Source organism: Typopeltis vanoorti, chromosome 17 (genome assembly GCF_054136105.1).
Source record: "Typopeltis vanoorti isolate ZY-2024b chromosome 17, IOZ_Tvanoo_1.0, whole genome shotgun sequence".
Lineage (NCBI taxonomy): Eukaryota > Metazoa > Arthropoda > Arachnida > Uropygi > Thelyphonidae > Typopeltis > Typopeltis vanoorti.
In genome coordinates this window covers 84,701,741-84,726,354 of record NC_143565.1, presented here as the reverse complement: position 1 = coordinate 84,726,354, position 24,614 = coordinate 84,701,741, and the positions used below count along the sequence as shown (strand labels likewise).

At 31.0% G+C, this 24,614-nt stretch overlaps 1 protein-coding gene across 4 annotated transcripts in view; it reads left to right on the top strand.

Annotated features, from left to right (window-relative positions):
* Positions 1 to 23,590, top strand: part of Snap25 (Synaptosomal-associated protein 25kDa) — a 273,086-nt gene extending 249,496 nt beyond the window's left edge. For 3 of the 4 annotated variants that reach the window (XM_090407309.1, XM_090407307.1, XM_090407311.1), the window contains 2 exons: positions 704 to 848; positions 22,955 to 23,590. In XM_090407309.1, coding sequence (XP_090263435.1) covers positions 704 to 848; positions 22,955 to 23,020 — 211 coding nt within the window. In that variant the 3' untranslated portion in view covers positions 23,021 to 23,590. Of the gene's footprint in view, positions 1 to 703; positions 849 to 22,866 lie in introns of all 4 variants that reach the window. The other variant, XM_090407310.1, reaches the window with a different exon arrangement.
* Positions 23,591 to 24,614: the final 1,024 nt, after the last annotated feature.

Genomic DNA, 24,614 nt, shown 5'->3' with positions numbered 1-24,614 from the left:
ACGTTCTCTCTATTCTGCACTTCTAAATGTCAGTGCCTTTTTAAAAATACTAAATGTATATATTATATTTGAAATAAGTAACTAACATGTCAAAGTGTGACATTTCGACTGTTGTTACTTATTTCAAATATAACCCGAAGATAAATAAAAAATTGTTTTCCAATACTTTTATGTGACATGTTGTAGTGCTTTGAACATTTCGTAAAATTAAAATGAAAGATAAATTCTTAATGTATTTTTCTTATTAGGTCTCAAATAATTCTATAATTCCAGTAGGTGGCGAGACCGTACTGATTATCAAAACATGGCGTATTTCCTGTCCATGTCCACACCAGGGAAGGAACAGCCAATTATCATACACTTTATCTCATTAATTATGTTTGGCAAAATATAAGAAGAGAGAGAGACGGCAATAAGAGGTTGCAAACATATTGCTATTATTTTTTGCTGTTGTTATATGTACCTTAACAGCTTAGCATTCAAGACTGTGAATCCTGAAAATTTCTGGAACGAAGCAGTCGTCGAAAATTCTTTTTATCATGAACTGCTGCATAGTTTGCAATGATATTTTTTCAGTTGTTACAGTTATAACAACTACACATCTATCATATTTCATATTTATGTGATATTTCTCCAATAATATCTCGACACTTATCAATCATCTTATGAATGGTACTAAATTCTATGTTTTTCTTCTTTACAGGGTTACAAACGATGCAAGGGAAGAAGAAATGGAAGACAACATGCAACAAGTTAATACTATGATTGGAAACCTTCGTAATATGGCTATCGACATGGGCAGTGAAATCGAGTCTCAAAATCGTCAATTGGACAGGGTAAACCTGAAGGTCAGAATAGCAACTTGTTACACCATTTCTTTCTGCTTATTGTATACATTTGCTTCTGTAAAGTGTGTTTGCATTTTTTATGTCAATGTAATCTATCAGTTGATGTTCCTGTATAGCCAGTTGATGTTGTTCCCATCTAACGTGATTTCTTTACACTTTCTCTTTCAGTTAAGTAATTTACATTAGAAATATTTTAAACTGATTATTTCTATTTAATGGAATTACCTAGAAAAGTAATCATTAATATTTAGTATCTACCACATATAAAATTATTCCTATTCGAAATCTCCGCCAGTCGCATATTATTAGTATTTTAGGATTACGTCATAGAAAAATATTTGAATCTTCAGACTTTTATTAGTGGTAGAGTTTTTAATGGTTCCAGTTATAATTGATTAATTTCTTAACCTCAAACAGTGTCTATCGGTTATGAAGAAAACGCATAATTATAGGGAACAGGTAACTCCCCACAACTTCTGCTATTTATGCTACTGGAAATTTATAATAAGCAAATCTGTACAATTTTTGCTACTTTTTCATCGTGAAATATTTAGGTCACCTTGTCCTGTCAGAGAATAGGGTCCTTTAAAAATACGTCTTCACAATCAAAATATTTGATCAAAAAGATCATCTTGATTAATGGTCAAATCCATTAGTCAGAACATCGATATGACCATACAAATTTGGTCATCGACAGTTTATAAATATCATACTATAAGCATTCATTTTTGACCTTCTCCGTGGTTGTCGTAGAATGCATATCTTTTAGAATCCCTTAATGAATGCAGTGAATGCTATCTAAACGTTTAGCGTTTACCAGCGAGGCATTGAAGAGACCCCTCCTTTCTTTGTCGGTTATTCCACTTGCTAAACAAAATAAAACTCGTAAGACGTGCAGGAGATATTTTCATAACTTCTGCTTTGATGCTAACCCTAAAGACAAGAAAACTCGTAGAATTTTTCGAAATGCTAATTAGGCAACTTTCTTCTAATATTTTCATATAGTATTATTGCAGTCATTCGTTAAACATAACGATATACGATCATAAGTTGGAACACATGTTCTACTTATTCGGTATTTTTTGGACACGATCATCCAAGCGTATTAGCTTAATTTTGGTAAGACTGGCTAACATGGTTAATACGTCAGAGTAACTGAAACTACAGGGTGTTTTAAAAAGAATGACCCGATTTCAAATAATTATATTTAATTATTTGAAATCCCCTGTATTGGAATAGTGTATTATGTCTTTAAATGCGTTTTCAGGATGGTTTGTCTGTTTCTTTTTGGAATCTTCACCTCATATGAAGTCGAATAAAAACACATATCAAGGTTCTTTGCAGCCTGTGGGATTCGAACCCAGATCATTGTGGCTTGTGACTGTCATATGGAGACGCAACCTCCCTTAAGGATGATAGCTTACCAAATCTCAATCTGTTTATAGTACTTCCGAATAGAGTTTGGATCAGTGAACAACTGTCGCAAAACTCTGTATAAAGATCAATCTACCAGAGACTCAGCTAACCACACAATTACAATCCTTTCGATGTCAAATAAATTCTCGAAGTGACTTTAAATTAAAAAAAAAAAATGCATAGTACAGAATAAACCTCGAAAATCCGGCTATAATTATTGTTCAAATGTAGAAGTAAAATTATCTTTATAGCGTCTGCTTTCAAATTATGGTAAGTTAATGATTTTAGAGAACACCTGCAGTAGTAATATTTTAATACCATGCATTCTGATAAAATTAAATCCAGCCCTATTAATGGCTCATCAGAGTGTAAATAAAATTATTAATTGATATTTAAAAGCTATTTATGAAATTTAAACCCATACTTCTGTTCTTGTTTAAAGAATCAGTTACATTATCAAAATATTTAATGTATTCTAATTTATTTAATTGCCATATAATTTATTTAATGTTTATCTTATAATTCTGGCAATTAAAATTTGTAAAAATTATTTATAAACTGATTATCATATAATATCCCTAATATTTAATGTAGTAGTAATAACTGCTGTATATTAAAATAGAAATAATTTAAATTATGAAATCAGAATGAATCAGGAAAACGATAGGTTTTCCTGTGGTTTCTTGTCCAGCTGACATAATAATTAATAATAAATATATAATTTCATGTTAACTGGACAAATGATCGGGTATTATATGGTTGCTTTTTTTCTTATATGCAAAGTAACTTTTCGTATTTAGTTACTGCTTACTTTGATAAATGCTTCACATATTAAAAGAAAAAAAAGTGTTTCTTAGACTACAGTACTGTAAATTCTATTCCCTTCTATTAAAAATTATGGGTCTCCATCCCACATATATGCATTCAACTAAGTAAAAAACGAATTTTCTTTACATAATAAATGATTCGTGTGTAGGATACTTTGTAGGAATCAAACAACTAACGCAGTGAAATAACATTGAAGAGAATTCAAATTTCCATAAATACAAAATGATTATAAATTTCAAAAACTTTAGATGACATCTGAGAATACTAATACGACAGAAGTGGCCAAAAATCAGTGTACATAGATCCTTTACATGGCCACTTTAACAAAGGTATAGTATAACGGCTTTAGAGCCTCTGTAGCTCAGTTGGTATAGACGAGAGGTTTCGTTAGAAATAGCCAGTTTCGAATCTTGTCTAGGAGGAACCTTCATCAAGTCTTCTCTTCAATCCAATGGTAAGTTAGCTGGTCTCGTACGGAAGTAAAGAGTATTTCTCTCAGAAACTCGGGTTTCTGGGAGAAATCCCTTAGAACAGGCAAACCGACCCCTGTGAACACCCAGATCAGCCCAAAAATATAATTATTCAATCCATTTAAATAGATAAAAATGCAAATACCAGTTAAGTGCATGCTGTCGAAACCAATCATAAATACAATTATAACTTCAATTGAAATATAGAATAAAAATATTCCTGGGTGGTGTCAAATTTCAAGAGAAGCAGTTAAATATTTTTCTCAAGACAGACAGCTAATTTCAGGAGATAAACTGTTCATGATTTAGTGCTAAGAACTCTTTCGAAATTTTGAATACACCATTAGCATTTGCTGAGTGCTGTCAACAATTGTCAAACCGGATTAAGAAAATTGCTTTTAATGTGTTATTATAATCTGGAATCTAGATTATGAATAATATATAAAATACATCAAATAATAAGCATTTTTAAAACTTAATATGAATTCATGACGTAAAAAAATATATTTTGAAGAATGGGGTATAAATGGATTTAGCATGCTAACCAATAGAAATATTAATGAAAAGGACAAAACTCATTGAAGTTTGTTCTTTTTATTATATTTTTTATTAATCATATATATGATATCATAGTTCTTTATGCACTCTAAAAACAAAATATTCCTGACGTACAGATATTAATATATTTAGAATGAGTTAGAAATCGTAGCAACTGCGGAACCCTATGTTAAAGAGATTGCTCAAGAACTCCATGTGCTTAATGTAAACTTGGGAACCCACGAGAACAACACTCCATCCCTCGGGCCTAACGAAACTTGTTACATCAGGAATTCACACGAACTTAATCACAGCATTATCTTAAGTTTAGTTTTAGTTGAATGCATTTATTAAGTAATAATGATAGCGTGTTGATTTTGATATTTATTTTGATATTCTTAATATATTCACAAAATTTCGAGAGCTTATATATATATATATATATATATATATATATATATATATATATATATATATTCTTAGTTGATAGAACGAGACAAATTACACAGATTTGACTGTATATCTCGTTGTATATGATTTGTTTGATTGCGATTAAATGAAATGATGATGCATTTATCCAAGTAACTGGGAAAAATGTAACATATAATTAGTATTTTGTATATATTTATATATATTTTTATATATTTATATATATTTTTCTGCTTTATTCTTCTAATATTCATGTGTGCATCTGGATAATGCTCTACTCTTCACGCTCACTTTGATTTGTACACCAACACATGCATAAAAACGTGCCTATTATATGTTTTGTTGTTATCAATGCCAAAAATTGCTATTTTACCTTCTATTTTTAATGTTTCCTTACTTGTGTTTGTGTTGTTTCTTCTTGCAGAAAAAAAAAAAAAAAAAACAGAAGTCTGCCTTTTCGGAATTTCAATTCTTAGAAAATATTAATAAACTGCTTAATAATTTAATAAAAGGGATTTAGTACTAAGGAATAACGTAATTCAAAATATAGTAATATCTATTTAAAACGCATATCTTCATATTCAGTTAGGTTTTAAATAAAAATACTAGATAGTGTACTAAAATGCTTTTAAATTCATTAATAGTCAAAATGTAGCATATTTAGGAAATATGTTTATAAAAAAAGCAAAAATGTAGGATAATTTCTGAAGCACTGCTTTGGAATTAGTATGTGGCTGATAGTCACTAGTAATTTCTGCTTAATTTGGAGGAACTCGAAAATTCGTTGAAGAAATCCTGATCATTAATCATTATGATTAGACTTGCACTTTTCTAATCCTTTAGATCCACATGACGATTCTATTTTATAATTAAATAAGTTTATAAATTAAATAAGAAATCCAAATATCTGTTATCTGTATTTACATGACCTTCGTATGACCCATTTGTGTGAATATCTCACACATTACTTTGAAATAAATCGAAAAGTATATTCACTAATAAGATTGATTTCATTTCCTCACGCTATATTTCTGACTTTGATTTTATCAATATTTTCGAAAAAATAAATTCGACTAAGTTTCGTAAATTATTATCGTAATCCACGATCGCGCAAGTATTATTCTTATGTTGTAATAAAGCTATATATGAAAAATATATATATCGAAATCGAAAATTATATCTCAAGAGTTTTTTTTTTAAATATCAACTTTATGACTGTTTTTGTAGATCTGGAAAAGGCATATGACAAGGTGCAAGAGAGAAGCTATTCAATGCGCTACAGTTATATGGTGTCAATGGGGCATTATATCAAGCAATACTTAGTCTTTATTTGAGTTGTAAGTCAGCAGTTAGAATTGAAGGAAGTACAGGAAGATGGTTTAATGTTAAATCTGGTGTGAGACAAGGATGTACATTATCCCCTCTGTTTTTCATTATCTATATGGATCACATTATGAAGGAAAGTGGTATTAAAATGATATCAAAATTGGAGATGTTAATGTCAGCTCTTTGATTTATGCAGACGATGTTATACTTCTAAATAAATTCGCTACAAGTCTGCAAGATTCCTGACTAAATGGAATAACTGTTGTAATAGATATGGTATGAAGGTCAGCAATAACAAGACAAAATTAAAGAAAATAGGCAGAAGCATTGAAAATGTCAGCTGCGTTGTGAATGGAGAACTTATAGAACAAGTAAAACATTTCAGCTACTTAGGCACGATTTTTATTGAAGATGGTAAATTAAATGTGGAAATAGACAACAGAATCAACAAAGCTGGTATGGTAGGAAGGCAATTGAAAAAATTCATATGGAATAAGAGAGAAATTAGTCGGAACACTAAATTAGCTGTATACAAGACAGTGTTCAAACCAGTTTTAACTTATGGATCTGAGAGCTGGGTCAGAAGTAAAACACTTGACCAAAGACTAGAGACCGCAGATATGAGAGTCCTGAGAAAGATTATAGGCATGAACAGATGGCATCAATGGCAATATCATATTAAAAACGAGGATATTAGGAAAGAACTTGACATTGTCAGCATCCAGAAATGCGTTAGCAGAGCTAATCTCATGTGATATGGTCACTTAAACAGAATGGGTGAGGAAAGATTAGCAAAACAAGTGTTTTCTGCCAGGTTGGCAGCACAACGACCCAGAGGAAGACCAAGATATAGGTGGATTGATACGGTAAAAAGTCCCTTATATGATAGAAATATAAGATCTGATAATGTTGGAGTCTTGACAAGCAACAGACTGATTTGGAGGAAAATTGTAGATAGGAATTGGCAATAATGTAAATTTTTCATGTAGTACCATCATATCCTGTACACCCCTTGAGGGTACATGGCAGGAATTTGATGATGATGATGATGACTGTTACTTGACTTTTAAAAACGTTGGTGTCCGAAGCATTCCGCAAAATTTTCTACCTTTTTTTAACCATTGGATGCTTTCACCAAGAAAAACCAATCATCGGTTTTTTAAAATATTTTTGGTGCTCTAGCATTATGTATTTATCTCAAAGAATATCTTTCCCATGTGACAGCACTGAATTTTATTTCAAATGAAAAGTAAAGTGTGATCATTTATGAATCTTTGATTTTGTGTTATTTGCATAAACCAGTGCATATTCACTCGTTCACTTATTCATTTCTTTGTCCATGATAAGATAATTGGGTGTATGCCTTCTTCCCAATCTGTGGATGTTTGTTTCTTTTTCCTGACTAATTGAAACGCTTGAACCAACTGAGAAGGATTTCGTAGCGATGATACCCTTTGGTTAAAAAAGAGCTGTTTCAAAACCGTCTATGACGCGAGGAATATTTATAGAGCTACTTTTTGTACCTGAAGGACTTAGCTGTCTCATAAGAATGTGACAGATTTAAATAGCAATATAAATTTATTGCTATTTTTTCCTTCTGGAAATTAGGGTGTTCAATACGAAACCCATACTGTTGTCAGTATTTCGCACGACGAACAAAAGTAATTAAACAACCATAGTAGAGTTGATGGTAGGAAATAACTGCCTTATGATTACCAAAATTAACTTTATGAAAGTCCATTTACTTGGCTGTGAGTTCAAGTTTCTTCTATAAAGATACGTAAGGCCGTTCGTGTATTTTCTAGTGCATGAATGGAATATCAGATGGAAGGGTGGGGAGGGGATTAGCTGCACAGGGGTTATCTTTGTTTTTGTTTTTTTTTTTATGTTGCTTGTTTAAAATGGTGGTAATTTTAAAAATTATTCCATAGAGTCAATTAAAAGGCCTGTAGTCAAATTCTATCAGAGGCGGTGTAGAGGTTTAAGTGCGGTGTAAATCTTCAAACAACCTGAAGTTAAAAAGTTTAAATTCTATCCTAGACGTAGAATTTCATAAACTCTCTTCAGATGTTTTGAAATACTGACCTCTATAACGGTGATCGCCTTTAATAAAGAAAGATGTAAATCTCGAATATTTAGCTATGCGAATAGAGTTCACCTTTTAATGTAAATCCGTATAATCTTTTAATATATATTCTAGAACACATTCTGTAGTATTCGTACAGTAATATAAACGAATATCTTAATGGACTTTTCGAGCATAATTTTCGTTAAAATCTCCACTTGTATTTATATCATTAATTAATATTTAAAAAGTGTTTTCGTGGAGATCATTTGAATATAAATATTAAATTTCTTTAACATAAAGCTTAACCGATTCGCATACATCCAAGAAAATCAATCTCGAGGGAATTACTTCTTCTATTTTATTAAATGTTTTAAAAGGGAATGACACAACTAAATTCTTCTGAAAAGACAGACTTATAAATGTCTAATAATGGAGTCAAGCCCTGTGTTCCTGCCTCTGTCGGTCCTGTGTTACCGCTTCAAGCCTGTTGTGCCGTTTGTTTGGTTGTCAGCTTCTTATCTTTAGTTTTTGGCCATCCTATGTTTTGTTTCCCATTTTCTACAGGCAAATTCAAACCAGATACGTATCCAGGATGCAAACAAAAGAACCATGAAGCTTCTAAAATGATACGATGCCTTCTATATCACTTGTAGGCGGAATCCAACAAGACCCGTATCACGGCCGCCAACCAGAGAGCCACAAAGTTACTCAAGGACTGAGAATCCTCGGAGAAACCATATTCCTCCCGTACTGAGAGTTTGGGAGCTTGACGGTTTCCGAACAAAAAAAAAAGAAACATTCTTCCTTCATGTACCTGCGTTTATTCTCAGTTTTCAATATTCTGCTGCTTTTAGTGAGAAGTTTCAACAATTTAACATGCATGCTGTGCATCGACTGCAACATAGACATCGCATATAAAATTCTTGGAAGTCACGTTTTACTTTCAAATATATTAAATTCATTATTTTCTCTCTCTGAAATCTAGATACTTGATTGTTCCTATTTTAAATTTAGATGCTATGTTGTAGTTCCCCCTAATACCGTCTTACTGATCTCACTTAATGCAGTTGTAAATAGATTAGATTTGTTGACAGGCAGACTGACACAGAATGACAGTCTTTAAAATGAATAACTGTGGCTCCTTTATGAAGACTAGCGATTTCACTGTGTTAAGAAATACTTTGCCAGCATAAACATAGTTATCGTCAATGTAGTACTGTTAAGAAACTTTAAATTATGTAACGTGTTTATAGGATTTCGTTTGTTTGCACTTCATAATTTTACACTTAATACATTGATCCATATAAATGTGTTGTTAATAGTGAATTCGTCGCGCATTGTTACTGAATGCTAGATAAAACTGTATGGTAGAAATGTTACTATATTTGTTTTCACGTGGTTTTACTCTTTAGAATAGGAAATAATTTTCAGATGTAGACTTTAACAAGCGAAGTGAGAGTGGTGTTAAAGGAGCGATCACAAATCCTACTGAAGCACTCAAATAATTCTTTTCGCAGAGCTATTTTTTGTTCTAATCTCAAACATGTAATTAACAACTTTAAATGCTTTTATGTAAAAACATAAAATCATTTGAGATATTTGTTTATATTTTTCGAATTTCGAAAACAAAATACAAATATTGGTTATGCGAAATGAATAATACAGACAGAAAAAAAATTGAGACTTAAGTGTTTTTATGACACAAAAGAGAATCGTTATGTAGTGATAGAATGATTGGCTTGGTAACAAAGCAATCTTCAGTGTAGAATGAGAAGCAGTTGGTTTTAATGCTGCAATGCTTGACAATGGAATTAAATCCAACTCGTGAAGAAAGAGATGCAACACGACTTGTCAATATTGGAGTCCATGATAGGAGGGAACAGCATGTGTTAATTAAGTTCGCCTTGTCGCTGGTTTTTAGCAAAACTGGGAAGTGCTGTTTTCTCTTTTCCCAGGTTCTATTTGTAATGTTGATTGCATCTGCATAGCTTCTTCAAACATACATTATTGCCAGGTTTAATTCCATTGTCGAACATTGCACTATTCTAGAATTTAAGCCAATTATTTCTTAGAAGTTTTACACTACAGATGACTTTGCTATAAGGGCGAAATTTCATTTCTGATTATATTCAGTCAAGTAACTAAGTCTGTTTTATTCTTTAGGATGAATAATATACAATAAAACAACCGATTACAGAAACAAAGTATAATGAATGTAAATAATTAATTTAATTCATTTCATCTACATATGTTTGTGGTTTTGAAGTCGAGGGAAACTTATAAAAATAAGAAAACTTATAAAAATTATTTAAAATTTAAAATTAAAATTTGAAATGTTAAATAATTTAAATATCTTAATAAATATAAAATGCTAATCAGATATGTTTATATTAAAATATACACATATTTAGAATATTTATATATACACCTAAACCTCTTTTTGTGCGAATTTTTTTTACGCGAATTGGGATATCAAAAAAAAAATTTTTACGCGATTTTTATTCACTTTTACGCGACCAACCTAAAGTTAGTCAAGAAAATTCTGAGAATTTTGTAGAACTGCATTCTCGTTTCAATTAAGAAAATTCTAAATTCTTACGAATTTCATTTATTGGGAATTCCCCGAATTACATAAATGACTGCGCATAAAAAAGCAGTTCTTAGAAGTTTGAATTTGGTGCTTGAGTAAAAAACATAGTTACTGCATTTTTCGCATTTGCATTTTCTAAGTGAAATCAAAATAAAAATCGCGTTATAAAATTAATAATTTTGCCAAGAAATAATAAATGGTAAGCTATATGTATTTTCAAACTTTGATTTCATTAACCTAAGATTTTAATCCCGCCCTCACATGATGTTGCCGATAACAAAAAAAAAAAAAAAAAAAAAAAGGAAAGCCGTTTCCTTGGATATAAAAATTCAAATTTTTAGATCGTCTTCAAACTGGGGAAGGTGCGACGTCTGTGTGTAAGCATTTTGGAGTCTGTGAATCAAATGTCAGATATATAAAGAAAAATGAAGAGGCTATTAGAAAAGCGGTATGTTCTGGTACAAAATCGAGTGCGAAATTATCATCATACACAAGAGATGTTTTTCTAGAAAAGCCGAAAAATCTTTAGTGATGTGGATAGAAGATAATGTACAAAAAAGAATGCCAGTTGACGGAAATTCCATCAAGCAATCAGCATTGATATTTTATAAACAGATTAAAAAACTGCAGCCAGATACTTCATCTCAATCGAGGAAAAAATATGAATTTCATGCAAGCAATGGTTGGCTGGCTTAAGTTTATTAAAGACATGCTCTTCATAATATAAAAATTAAAGGTGAAACGGCTTCTGCTGATGAAACAGCTGCTGAAGCATTTCCACAAAAACTTGCTAAAATAATTGAAGATGGAGGTTTCACTCGTGAACAAGTTTGGAATATGGATGAAACCGGCCTTTTCTGAAAAAAAAAAAAAATGCAAACAAAACTTACTTATCAAAAATGCAAAAACCTGTTGGTGGGTTCAAAGCAGCAAAGGATCACATAACATTCCTATTTTGTTCGAACGCTTTAGGAGATCGGATGTTAAAACCACTGCTCATAAATCGATCATTAAGCCCACGGCCAATGAAAGGCATAGATTTTCAAAAATTGCCAGTTCATTGGATGGCCAATAAAAAAGCTTGGGTGACCATTGATATTTTCATTGAGTGGTTCCACAAACATTTTGTGAATTTAAACGCTATTTGAATGACAAGAGTCTCGAATTTAAAGTGCTTTTGATTCTTAATAATGCAGCCGGTCATCCTGCCATAGAACACCCAAATGTGCAATTTTTTTTCTGCCGCCCAATACCACATCATTGCTACAACCTCTAGATCAGGGTATAATTGCGACTTTTAAAACATATTATGTCAGACGAACATTTCAGTACATTTGGAAAAGCTAAATGATGATGAAACACTGTCAGTTATGGATGTGTGGAAAAAATTTTCAATTATGGATTGTATTGATCAGGTTCGATTATCGTTATCTGAATTGAGACCAGAACTATGAATGCATGCATGCTGGAAAGCTATTTGGCCCGCATATGTTAAAGAGAATGCTCCTATTCCCTTCGATCATACTGCAGAATTCCCGAATATAATAAGTTTGACATGTGAAATTGGCGAAAAAGGACTCGATGATCTTACGTAGGCAGATATCGAAGAATTGTTAATTGATAAACCTCTTAGCGAAGACGAAATAGTGGAGATTGTTTCTGAGACTCCTGTAAGTGAAGAAGTTAATGATAATGATCAAGATAATTCTACTTTTACTGTTGATATTATTAAAGAAGGTCTTAAACTGGCCAGTAATTTAGGCAATTATTTTGCCCGACATGATCCAAATGAAAAACGTGCTGGGAAGTTTTCACGTGAGCTTAAGTTGCTAATGTCTTCATACAGAGAATTATGTCGCGACTTATCTAAAGCATCAATACAGCGATTAATAACTGAGTTCATGCCTAAAACTACTGAAACAACCAGTGGTACTTTTGTTCAAGACATGACAAGAATTCCACAAGTTAAGGCGGAAGTCGATAATACCATATTTAGTAGTTCTAGTGATATTACAGTCTCACGAAAACGAAAGCTTTCGCGTTTATTGTCAAAAACTGATAGCAAATAACATATTTTTTTTTATAGAATCCTTAGCAAACAACTGAAATGAATATGTTTTTTTAAGTTATTTGTATGTGTGTTCTCCATGAAATGTAAATAAAAATTTTATGATCCTAACGAATTTAATGTTTGTTTGTTTTTTTTCATTATTTTGCTTATATTTCAGGTTTGGAACCAATCTTCACTTTTTCTATGGAGTCAGTAGTTCTTTTTACGCGAATTCTATTTACGCGTAATTTTTAGGAACGTATCTATCGCGTAAAAAGAGGTTTAGGTGTATATTTATTTATCTAACAATTCCAGATTCTGTCAAATAATGAAATAAATACTTGACTTTTTTTTTTGAGTATGATTTCTTGCATGTTTTTTTTAAGTTGTGATTTTATTCAAATTTCAATTGTTTTCCCAATGAGAAAATCATAGATTCCTATTCATAATATACGTGTTGAAGGTTAATGAAATATGTGTGTGCATTCATAGTTATTTAAATATCGTATAATGAGCAGAAGTAGTTCTCCACGAGTTTAATTCATGCTTGTTAAATTCGCGACATTTAAAGTAATCTAGGGAAAAAAATTAATTTTCAAAGTCTAGAAAAGTACGAGTTCGATTTTAGTATGCAAAATAAATCTGTTTATATTTATGATCATGTAAAACCAGTTTGAGTTATCATCTCTCACTCAAATTTAAAATAAATTTTAAGCACATGTAGGCTATAAAATTCAGTAAATAGGTAGAAAAGAGGAGATTGATAGAAACAGTAAGGAGATTTTTAGGATAGGTGTAGGTGAGATTTTATAACATATGACGGGAGAGAGAGAATGGGAGATCAACCCTTTTCTTCGCATAATAGAATGTTTCCCTATCCAAATTTTTCCAAATGTTTTTAATTATTTTGAATATCGTTTAGAGATGTTTAAATGAGATGCATACCCCTCCACCAGAGTTAGTCATTTAATGTGTATACTACGCATTGATGAATTAAAAGATATTTCTCAGATTAAGACCTGAGGGATAATCCTCTGGAAAGTGTGGGAGGAGTTCGAGGAGAATGAGAATGAACACACACATTCTAGACTAAAATCCGTTTGATCTGTCTCGAGAAAACTATAAGCATTTTTATGCAATGATATCCGATTCCTTACTATTTACCACAACTGTCTAGGATGAGGAACTCTTTAAGGGCTTCTCACATGAAAGTAAATTAGCTGATATCATAGGTAACAAGTTATATAGCCTTCAAAACAGGTAGGGAACGTATACAATTAATATTAACAGGCATAATATACTTGCCTTTAGCATTTCAAGTTGCTTCAGCCTTACTTAATTCCAATCACATCATAAAAGAAGTTAACGGGTGTTTTCTCTTTAAATCAAATTAAACTAACACAAACTCAGCTTATCTGCTTATCCACATGCACATGTATGAAACTGGTTTCAGCTGAAATGCTGAGGGGCAGTAATTCAACACTCTACTGCTCTCTCTCTCTCTCTTTCTCCCTCTCTCTGACACTGAACCAGAATTTAATCAACTAGAAGTGTAATAAATAAAAATCAGTAACAATCCTCAAATTGTCAATTAATCATAATAATAAATGCGTTATTATAATAATAATAATTATTATTATTTTATTTATTAAATATTATAATTTTTCTCAGTTACTGTATTCTTATCATTAATATTGTTATCATTATTCTCAAAACTGTTTTCAGAGAAATAAGTTTTCAAAGCATTTAACGAATTTCTCTATCCATTAATGAGTGAGATAAATGCCCACTAAGAAATAATTTGAGGTTTCATCATATTCGTGAACTTAATATTATAAGAAAAAATATGAACATATTGACAGAAAGTTTTTTATTATATATTATAATAGACCGATTTATGGGAATCATATGCTATGGAAATCTTAATGATCGTGGTTTTGAAACAATTTGAAATACAAAACATTCATATTTGCTCTCTACTCAGGGAATTGTATGGAATTTCTGATCGCTTTTTTGACGTTGTGAAAGAAGTCGTTTTGTCATTTTAAGTGGACATTTGGTTTTTTGGCAAGTTACAACATATCAATAAAACTCTGTGATTATTCTTTTCGTAGGGAGAGGGGCGAGAAAGAATTCAACTTTAAACTCAATGTTTCTTGTTCTGTAGGGTCAATCTGTAGTGTTGAGACGATGAATAACTGAACAGTTTAATGAATTAAAAATAAGTATAGTGGTATGAATTATATTAAGTGTACCATTATATATACGATCTTTGATATAGAAAATATTTCGAAAAAAAAATGATCGTATATGAGTACATCAAAATTAAGCTATTTGTTTATAAAATTACAGCTATTTGACATGTAAAATAAACTGCACATTAAGAGTTAGAGCAGTCCCCCTTACGTTAAACGCCAGCAAGATTACCGGTAGCCTATCTTCCTCTCTCTTTATAATGATTATGAAATACATACCAGAAAAAAGACTTCAGTAGGAAAACTATTTTGATAATTGGTAATTGCACTTGTCAGAATAGGAAATTGCTCTTATTTGAATAATATACTTTTTGATGTTCTAAACATTTATGTTTCATAGAATATACGCACGGGCATGAATAGACTTTTCAGTTATATGCTTTTCTATGACTTTTTTTATATTATTTTCTTCAATGAATAAATAGATTAAATAATTCAATTTCATCTTATTTATATTTTATTTTATTTATACCAAAAATAATATGACAAATATATTCTTTTTATATGAATTTATAAGAGGATTACACTTTCACTTTTCTATATATAACTAGTGAAATATAAATTTGCACATTGGTTATACACAAGTGCTTAGTACATAATATTCAGAAAGGAATCTAAATGAATAAAATTCCAATCTTTAATCAGAGTGAAATTATCAAGTAACTGAATAGAAGTCATTCTGTATTGCAAATTCAGGGAAATGTCCATTATCCATAATGTTTTGCAAAGAGTGACACTTGATGATTTTTGTTAGAGGGAGAAAGTCTCTTCATGAAGATGACAAGAAAAAAATTAAAAATAAATACATGCCAAATATGCACGTATAGAGAAAGTTGTGTCAACAATATTGTTGGAACTTTACATTTGCACTGTCTTCCAATAAGATTAGTTTCGTTAGAGTTTAAATCAGTAGTGTCGTTAAAATTACTTATATGAATAGCTCCAGATAGGCGCTATAATTTTTAAAAAATGATTACCTTCCAAACGCATGAGATACATAATTATTATTCCACGAAATCCAAGGCACATTGAGACTCCAGAGAGTACGTGTACCAACAATGTCTCCAAAGAAGTCCAACAAAAATTGTCAAAAACACCAAGAAGATTATCTAGAGCTGGTTGTCGGTTCCGGAAAATAATATACTTATGATATATTATTATTATTATTATTATTATTATTATTATTATTATTATTATTGGGCATCACTACGCAAGAAAAATTTAGATATCTATGCAGGAAGAATAGATGATACATGGAATGAAAGGAAAAACAAGGTAAAACAGTTAACAGAGAAGACATTAAAAGTTTGCTGTCTAGATAATTTGATACTCTTAGAAATGTTAAAAGAATCCTATATCTAGATATGTCTTTTAAAAATAAGGTCAGTTCAAATGAAGCTAGTATGTGCAAAGATATAATCAACAGAGACAATAATGATTGCTAATTACTAATAATTTACTGTCTTTATTACATGTATAACGATTACTAATTACTAATAATTGTACTGTCATTATGACCAAACATGAGATTAAAGGAACAGTGAGCCGAAAAGTTTCAATAGAATATAAATACCGTATGCCAAAGGAAATTGTTAGAATTTGCTGTGGACCACGAGATGATGATCTGTAACACAAGATTCCAACAAAAGGAGTGTAGAAAATGGACGTGGCGATCAAATGATGGGAAAACCAAAAACATTATTGATATGATTATGATTAAAAGAAGATGGATAACATCAGTACAGGAATGTCGAACTTTTCAAGGAGCGGATATAGACTCGGACCATAGTTTAGTGATTGCAAACATCAAGATGAAATTAAAAAAGAAATATAAACCCCAACATCAGAATAGAAGAGATACAGCACGAATAAGTGAAGCAGAAATAGAAAGAAGGTACAGAACAGTGTTAGAAGAGAAACTTAAAAGTGTGGAGAAAGAAAAAAACACAGAAAAGAGTGATGAAGGAGATAGAAGATGCAGTTGAAACAGTACCAGAAGAAGAGAAGATCAAGAAGAAATGGATTACACAAGAAACACTGAAGTTAGTACAGGAGAAAATAATGTTGAAAATAAGAAGGGATACATCAGAACAAATAGAAGAGCAATATAGAAGAAAGTGTAATGAGGTGAAAAAAGCAGTCAGAATGGATAAGATGAAATGGTTAGAAGCCCAATGCAACAATATAGAACAGTACTATGGAGAGCATAAAACAAGGGAGGTATACAAAATGATCAGAACCATTAATAGAAAGTGGCAACCAAAACAGACTACAATTAAAGATGAAAAAGGTAAAGTATTGATGAATAAAGAAAAAATTGTACAGCGGTGGACAAGATACTGTAGTGAGTTATATGAAGAAAAACTAAATTCAGATAGCGTTGGGAAACTGACTGAAGAATTGAAGCAGATATCACCACCAGGTAATGAGCATGATATGGACATTTTAAGAGGAGAGGTAGAAAAAGCAATAGGACAGCTAAAACACAACAAGAGTCTTGGTAAAGATAACATTACTGGAGAAATGATTAAATATGGTGGTGAAAGTATGGTTACAGAAATGCATCAACTATGTAATATGGTATGGAAAGAAGGGAAAATCCCAGAGGAGCGGGTGAAATCAATATTAGTAACATTATACAAGAAAGGAAATAAGCTAGAATCTAAAAATTATAGAACAATTGCCTTGATAGTCACCTTGGTAAAGTGATGATGATCACATTGACAGAAAGATTGAGAACACAATTGGAACCATACCTTGAAGACGAGCAAGCAGGATTTGGGAATAATAGAACTACAATTCAACAGATTTTGGCAATGAAGTTAATAGCAGAGAAAGCTAGGAGAAAAAACAAAAACATATATACTTGCTTTGTTGATTTTCAGAAAGCATTTGACAGCACTGACCAGAAAGTGACATTAGCAGTTCTGGAATCCTATGGAATTGATAAAAAACTAATAGCTATATTAAAAGATGGTTATCAGAATGCAGTTGCAGCAGTTAGAATAGGTGATGATTTGGGGAAATGGTTTAAAACAAGCAGAGGTACTAGATATGGAGACCCAATATCACCAAGCATTTTCATCGCACATTTAGAAAGAGCAATGGATAAATTGAAGGAAGATGCCAAAGGAATATCTGTACACGGAATTAGAATTAACAATCTGAGATTTGCAGATGACATTGCTATTATTGAAGAAGACGAAAGAGAACTACAAAAAACACTGAAACTGTTAAATGAGGAAGGGAAGAGATTTGGACTTGTTATGAACTTGGAAAAAACAAAGACAATGGTATTTGGTGAGAAGAACATGAAACAAAAGATACAAGTGGATGGAACTGATATAGAAAATGTAGAACAATTCACGTATTTGGGAAGTAAACTAATATATGACTTGAACTGTAAAAAAGAAATAAAGATCAGGATTGCAAAGGGAAGAACAAATCTGAAGGCCATACATAACATCTGGAAAAGTAAAGTGATCAGTCTGCAAACAAAACTAAGAGTACTGGAAACATGCATCTTCAGCGGTGTACTGTACGGATCTGAAACGTGGGTAATAAATAAATAAGGAATCAAGAAAAAGGATTTTGGCATTTGAAAGAACTTGTTACAGGAAGATTCTAAGAATAGGATGGGTACAGAAAATCACCAATGAAGAGCTCTATCAGAAGATACAACCAAAACAGAATCTAATGCAGAAGATTATAAAACGGAAGCTGCAATTATTTGGACACATCTGTAGAATGAGTGAGGACCGGAAGATAAAGACATTTATGTTTGGTATTTTGGATGGTTTAAACAAAAGAGGTAGACCATACAGAGAATGGATAGACGATATAAAAGACTGGTGTGGAATCGGTGTACAAAAACTGCGACACTGTGCACTAGACAAAGAAAGGTGGAAGAAGACAGTGAAACAGGCATCAGACATCAACGGGCAGTGAGCCCATGGTTCGTGATGATGATGATGAAAGGAAATTGTGCTTGACTCTTAGATTTTGAGTACTGTTTATTATTAATATCTTCATACCGTTTTTTATTGAAACTCTGTGCTATCTCAAAATGAGAAAAGAGAAAACTAAATGTAATAAGTTTATCCAGGGCAAAAAAGTACACGTTAAAGGTGAGGACAAGGATGCATGGATGGCTTCAAACAATGGTCCATGTTCGATGCAAACTTCCACGAATATGTTAAATTCATTGTAATGTATCGTGGTTGCCTCACCCAAATTTGTGCATCTTAAAAGATACAGTGCCAACATGTAGTTATCTTTTTTATTTAATAACTTCCTCAGGGAAGTAATTGAAAAATACCAAGCAATATGTCAAGAGCATAACTGAGCATGGAAATGGGGAAAAAAATTGCAAATGACTGATACTGATGTACACCATATTATATAATAGAGTTAATTATTACAACATCATCTGAATTTTACGTTGTCTCAGATAAGGGATCATATCCCTAAGTAGGCAGACCGAATAGACATTGATACTCTCCATCTACCAATGGGGGGGGGGACACATTTTGAGGATATATAATTCTGAATGGTGTCTTAAATTTGAGAGATCAGTTTATATAGATCATATTTTATTAGAAGTAATGATAAAACCTAACTCACATTAACATTTGAAATATGCCAAACACTAATTGAACGCATTTTATTTCAAGACTGCAACGGACTAGCTGCATTACCCAACAAGGTTGTTGTATTCCATATCAGTTATTCCAGATATCTATCAATATCTCATTAACTGGTAGACCGCTGTCGGAGAATCCTAAGTTCGATAGCCATTTTAAGATAGTTGTTTTAATAAAAAAAATAATAATAAAATAAAGAAATTGAATTGTGATAATATGTACCCCTATTGCATTATATTAGACAACAGTATGATGCAGTTAGATAGTTATATTGATGACGCATGAAGCTTATTGAGAAGCTTATTAGTTATGTTGTTGATGGTGTTTTTAAATTACAGTTATCAAACTATAACTTCTCAGCTTTAGCGAGACTTTTGACGGAAGCTTCTCACGGCCCATATTCTCAGGAGATTTTGTACACTTATTAATAACACTTATATAAATAACTGTATAGTCTTTTTTAGTTGAAACCGGTTGAGGGTAAGTATACTAGGGAAGGAAATTATATTTTTAACTTGTTATCTGTTTTTGTTCTAACTTAAAGTTTTAATTTTAAGATCAACATGCTTGATTTTAATTTCAATTTTCAAAATTACAAGCGAGACATAAATTTCGCTATACATATCATTCACTGAACAGAAATAAGCATCGTTTCTATACAATCATATTCAAAATGCACCGTTTGTATTGCAAAATACAAAATCGCATACCTATAATAAGTAAACAAATCCTCTGAGTCTTGTTATTTCCCCCTAAAGGGAATAATCGATACTATTTAGCCCTAACCTTTAGTAACGTTTTCGTCATCGCCATAAGATGCGCATATCGCACACTTTGAGAGAAATAATGTCATATGCTATTCTTGCGCCACCTATTCTTACTCTCATCCGATTAATGACATAAAAAATAATAAAATATAAATATGAAAGCTACCTAATAAAATGTTGTACCTTTTATCTTGATAATATTTATTACGCAGGTGTGACGATAATACATACCTCTAACAAGATATCTAATCTTATTGGCAGATGAAAAATTTAAAATAAACAGGAGTAATACACACACACACAAAAAAATAATATGTAAATTGATATTTTATATATGCAAAATGATATTTTGCACATTATATGTAAAATACCATTTTACATATAATTTTCTTAATACAATATATCTTCGTGTATTTTTAATTTTTCAATCATCTTCATAAAGAATGTATATGACTGTTTCCGATACGTGACATAATTCATACATAATTTCATAACTAACAAAAGATGGTAATTATTATATAATATATATATTTTTTACTTTGTGTATATGAGAAAAATAATTTTTTTTTAATATTTAGCTTTATCATACTATGATAAATGATTCATGTTTTCACAATGCGCAAATAATTTTATACCGTAGTTTTTATTTGAAAATTATGATGCGAATATTTGATTCTAACAATTTGTTTTTAATTTATACAGTTATATTTTTAGCTATGGATTACTTCTCAGTTCTACGGCTGTAATGACATGATATGTAATATTACAATTTCGCAGTTTTTAATATGTGTGCATTTATTTAATTTCGATAATCATTGATAATTGATATAAAACTGAACCATTTATCAAAGTATTAATAACGAAAATAGACGATTAGCGTATGTTTTTATATATTACTTATCCTTCTATTGTTTATATGTGCATCTGGATAATGCTTTCCTTCACTTTGATTTATACACCAACACATGCGCATTAAAGGTGCTACTATTTTGCTATTATCAGTGCTAAAAAATAAAGCAGCTGCTGTTTTTGCCCTCTGTTTTCGTGCATTAATGCTTGTGCAAAAAAAGATAAACCTAAGTGCATCTAATAGGCAAAAACAATAAATGCTGCTTTTAATAGTAAGCTATGATTATGATTGCTGTCTTATGACTTAATGATCGAACAAATGAGATTTAACATACAAAAGGGAAAATTAAATGCAGATATGCAAAAAAGTCAAATCTTCATTTGGAATTAGTTTTTTTTTGTTAAAATTTTTCGTAAATTGATATGGAATATTAATAAATTAAACTCATCAATTCGTTTTTAATTTTTAAATGCATCAACTTGGTTAAATAGGCAAAATTCGTTGCAGTTTTCGCTTTTTTTTTAAAAAAATTCTGGAACCTGATCTATCTTAGTCTAGTTAATATTATTTTAAGGCTAAGTGCAGATTTACAAAATGTTTCCGTTCACTGAAGAAAGAAATACGAAATGAAGAGTAACAAATGGATTTTTTTTCCAATTAACTCAATTCAAAACATTTCATATACGCGGTTCTTTTCGGTATTTTTCCTCTTCCCCCCCCCCTAACTTCCCTTTTCATTCAAAATACAAATATAATTTATACATTTAGATTACTGTACAACTTCCATATAACAACAAATTTTAATTTTGACATTCGTAATTGTTTGAGGCAAGGTTAATTTTTTTAAATCAATCCCATCTGTGAAACATTGTTAACCTGTTGCGTATTAGCATGGGTAGACTAACATTCAATCCTCTGATAAGCGAAATAATAGCCTTATACCAGGCAATGAAATTTATACGCCACATCGAGATTATATTATGTATTTCTTTCTTCAGTTCCAGAATTTGTTGTATGTTTATCAATTTGTGAGTGTAAAAGTTTTTTTATTATTCTGAAGTACTTACTTTTTTGCATATTTATCGCCATTGTTTTAGGAATATCTTGATTAATTACTTAAACATAGTAAAAAGTTACTCAGCACATGCTACTGCAAAGCGAAGCCTACCATGAGTATTTGCATTTCTCCGTCTTCTTCATACATGCTAAATTCCTTAGATCTGTTTAGGATTATCCCTATAAAAAATTATAGTTAGCACAATTGCACTAGTAGTACTTAAATAAAAAATATAATCAGGGTCAATTAGCGCATTTAAATGTGATTGTCTATGCTAACACTCCGTAAGGTGTTAATATATAATCTAGCGCATAATTTTTGTTACAAACATGTTCCCCTCATAGTACAAAAACAAGAATCCTGTGTAATAATTAAACTAGTTTATTGTTAATTTTCAATAACCTCCACATTTATAATTAATATCACGATGTTTCTATTATGTTCTTTCGCAGCTCTTAAATAGTATATTAGTAAAATCTTAATGAAAAACTATATTTCAAAGTAATAAAATTAGCTAAGGAAGTAAATTTTTTATTTTAATTCGATCTGTTAAAACTATCAACGAGCTGATCTGAAAAGGTAGACTTATGCATAACTGTTACTATCGTGAAGGCAAGCCTTGTGTTTCTGCAACTGTCGGTCCTGCTTCAAGCCTTTTGTGCTGTTTGCTTATTTTCAGCTGCTTGTCTTTAGTTTCTGGCCATCCTATGTTTTGTTTACCATTTTCTACAGGCATATTCAAACGAGAAACGTATCCAGGATGCAAATTCCAGAACCATGAAGCTGCTAAAATGATACGATACCTTCTATATCAATTTAGGGGGAATCCAACAAGACCCGTATCATGGCCGCCAACCAGAGAGCCTCGGAATTACTCAAGGATTGACAGCCTTCGGAGAAAACATATTCCATACGAGAATTTCAGTACTTGATGATTTCCCAAAAAACAAAAGAAAGAAAAAAATCTTCCTTCATGTATTTTCTCTCGGTTTTCGATATTCTATCGCTTTTTGTGAAAATTGTCATCAAGTTAACGTGGATGTATGCATACTGGCTACACAACACAGTCACAAATGTATTATTTCAGAACTCGAGTTTCTTTTTGAAATGTATTTTCAATATATTTTTTTTGTACAGAATTTAGACGCTATGTTGTGGTTCCAAGAATATCTTCTTGCTGATCTCACTTGATGCAGTTGTGAATAGCATTTGACAGGCAGACTGATGCAGAATGACCATCTTTAGAATGAATAATTGTGGTACCTCTAAGTATTCTATAAATTTTATTATGTTAAGAAATATCTCATTACCACACAAATATCGTTGTCTTTATGGATATAGAGACACAACTTTTCAATTTATAAAGGGAATTTATTTTAATAGTGTTTCATAATTTTACAATAAGTACACTGATGTGAATGAATGTTCTTAGTCAATAAAAGGACTTATTACCAGAGAATAAAGTGAAACTGTTGACGTGTTTTTTGACTAACGTATTCAGAAGAAATTTTGAATTTTATTTAGAATTGGACTTATACTCTAGAAATATTAATATATTTGTTTTCAAAATGCTTTTTCTTCTACGACAATGTTCTCAAAGATTCAGTAATTACTTCAAATATAAATTCGTATTTATTGAAGGAGGAATGGAATTTTAATGGGATAACTATAGTACTTATAGTTGAAATATAAAGTTCATTTAGCCGATTTAATCAGTTTTTTATGATGGATAAAAGTCATCATGAACGAATCTCAATTATACACTCAAAATTTCAATTCAGGTTTTACTTTTCTTCCTGTTACTTTGAATTACATCTGGTATATAACTAAACTATTGAAATAATCCAAATTATATTAATCTGTTTGCTTTCTAATTGGTTACGGTGATAATTTTTAATTAGAAGGAAACTAATCTATTAAAATATTTGATAGAATTATGAACATAGAGCAATTAGTGGTTATCCCTATGCCCTTTTTAAAAGGAATACTGGAAGGATGAAAGAAAGAAAATATAGAAGCCACACTGTGCTAGACAGATAACGAAACGATCTAAGTAACCTAATTCGGCAAACACTTGTAAATAAAATGTATTTAATATGTTGTCATCTTTGCTTATGTGAACGCACGCACACAATTACAAATTGGAAATGCAAATTGCAATGGATTATAGATTTCTTCCGTTAAATTAATTCACTTTATTAGATTTTCGTCTCTATGTTATACATAACTATTTATAGATTCGCGTAACTATTTATTGAACTTCGTTTCACGTTTAATATTATTCTGCATGATTTCACAAAGTAATAAAGTAATATTATTCGGAAAACATTTTATTGTCATACTGAACACAGCCTGACGATGTGATAAAATCCATTACGGTATGTTTAATTTGTTCTATGTGAAACTGAAGTAAATAACTAAAAATAATAATAAGAATCATTGAATTATTCAAAAATCCTGATTAATATCGATTCAAAATC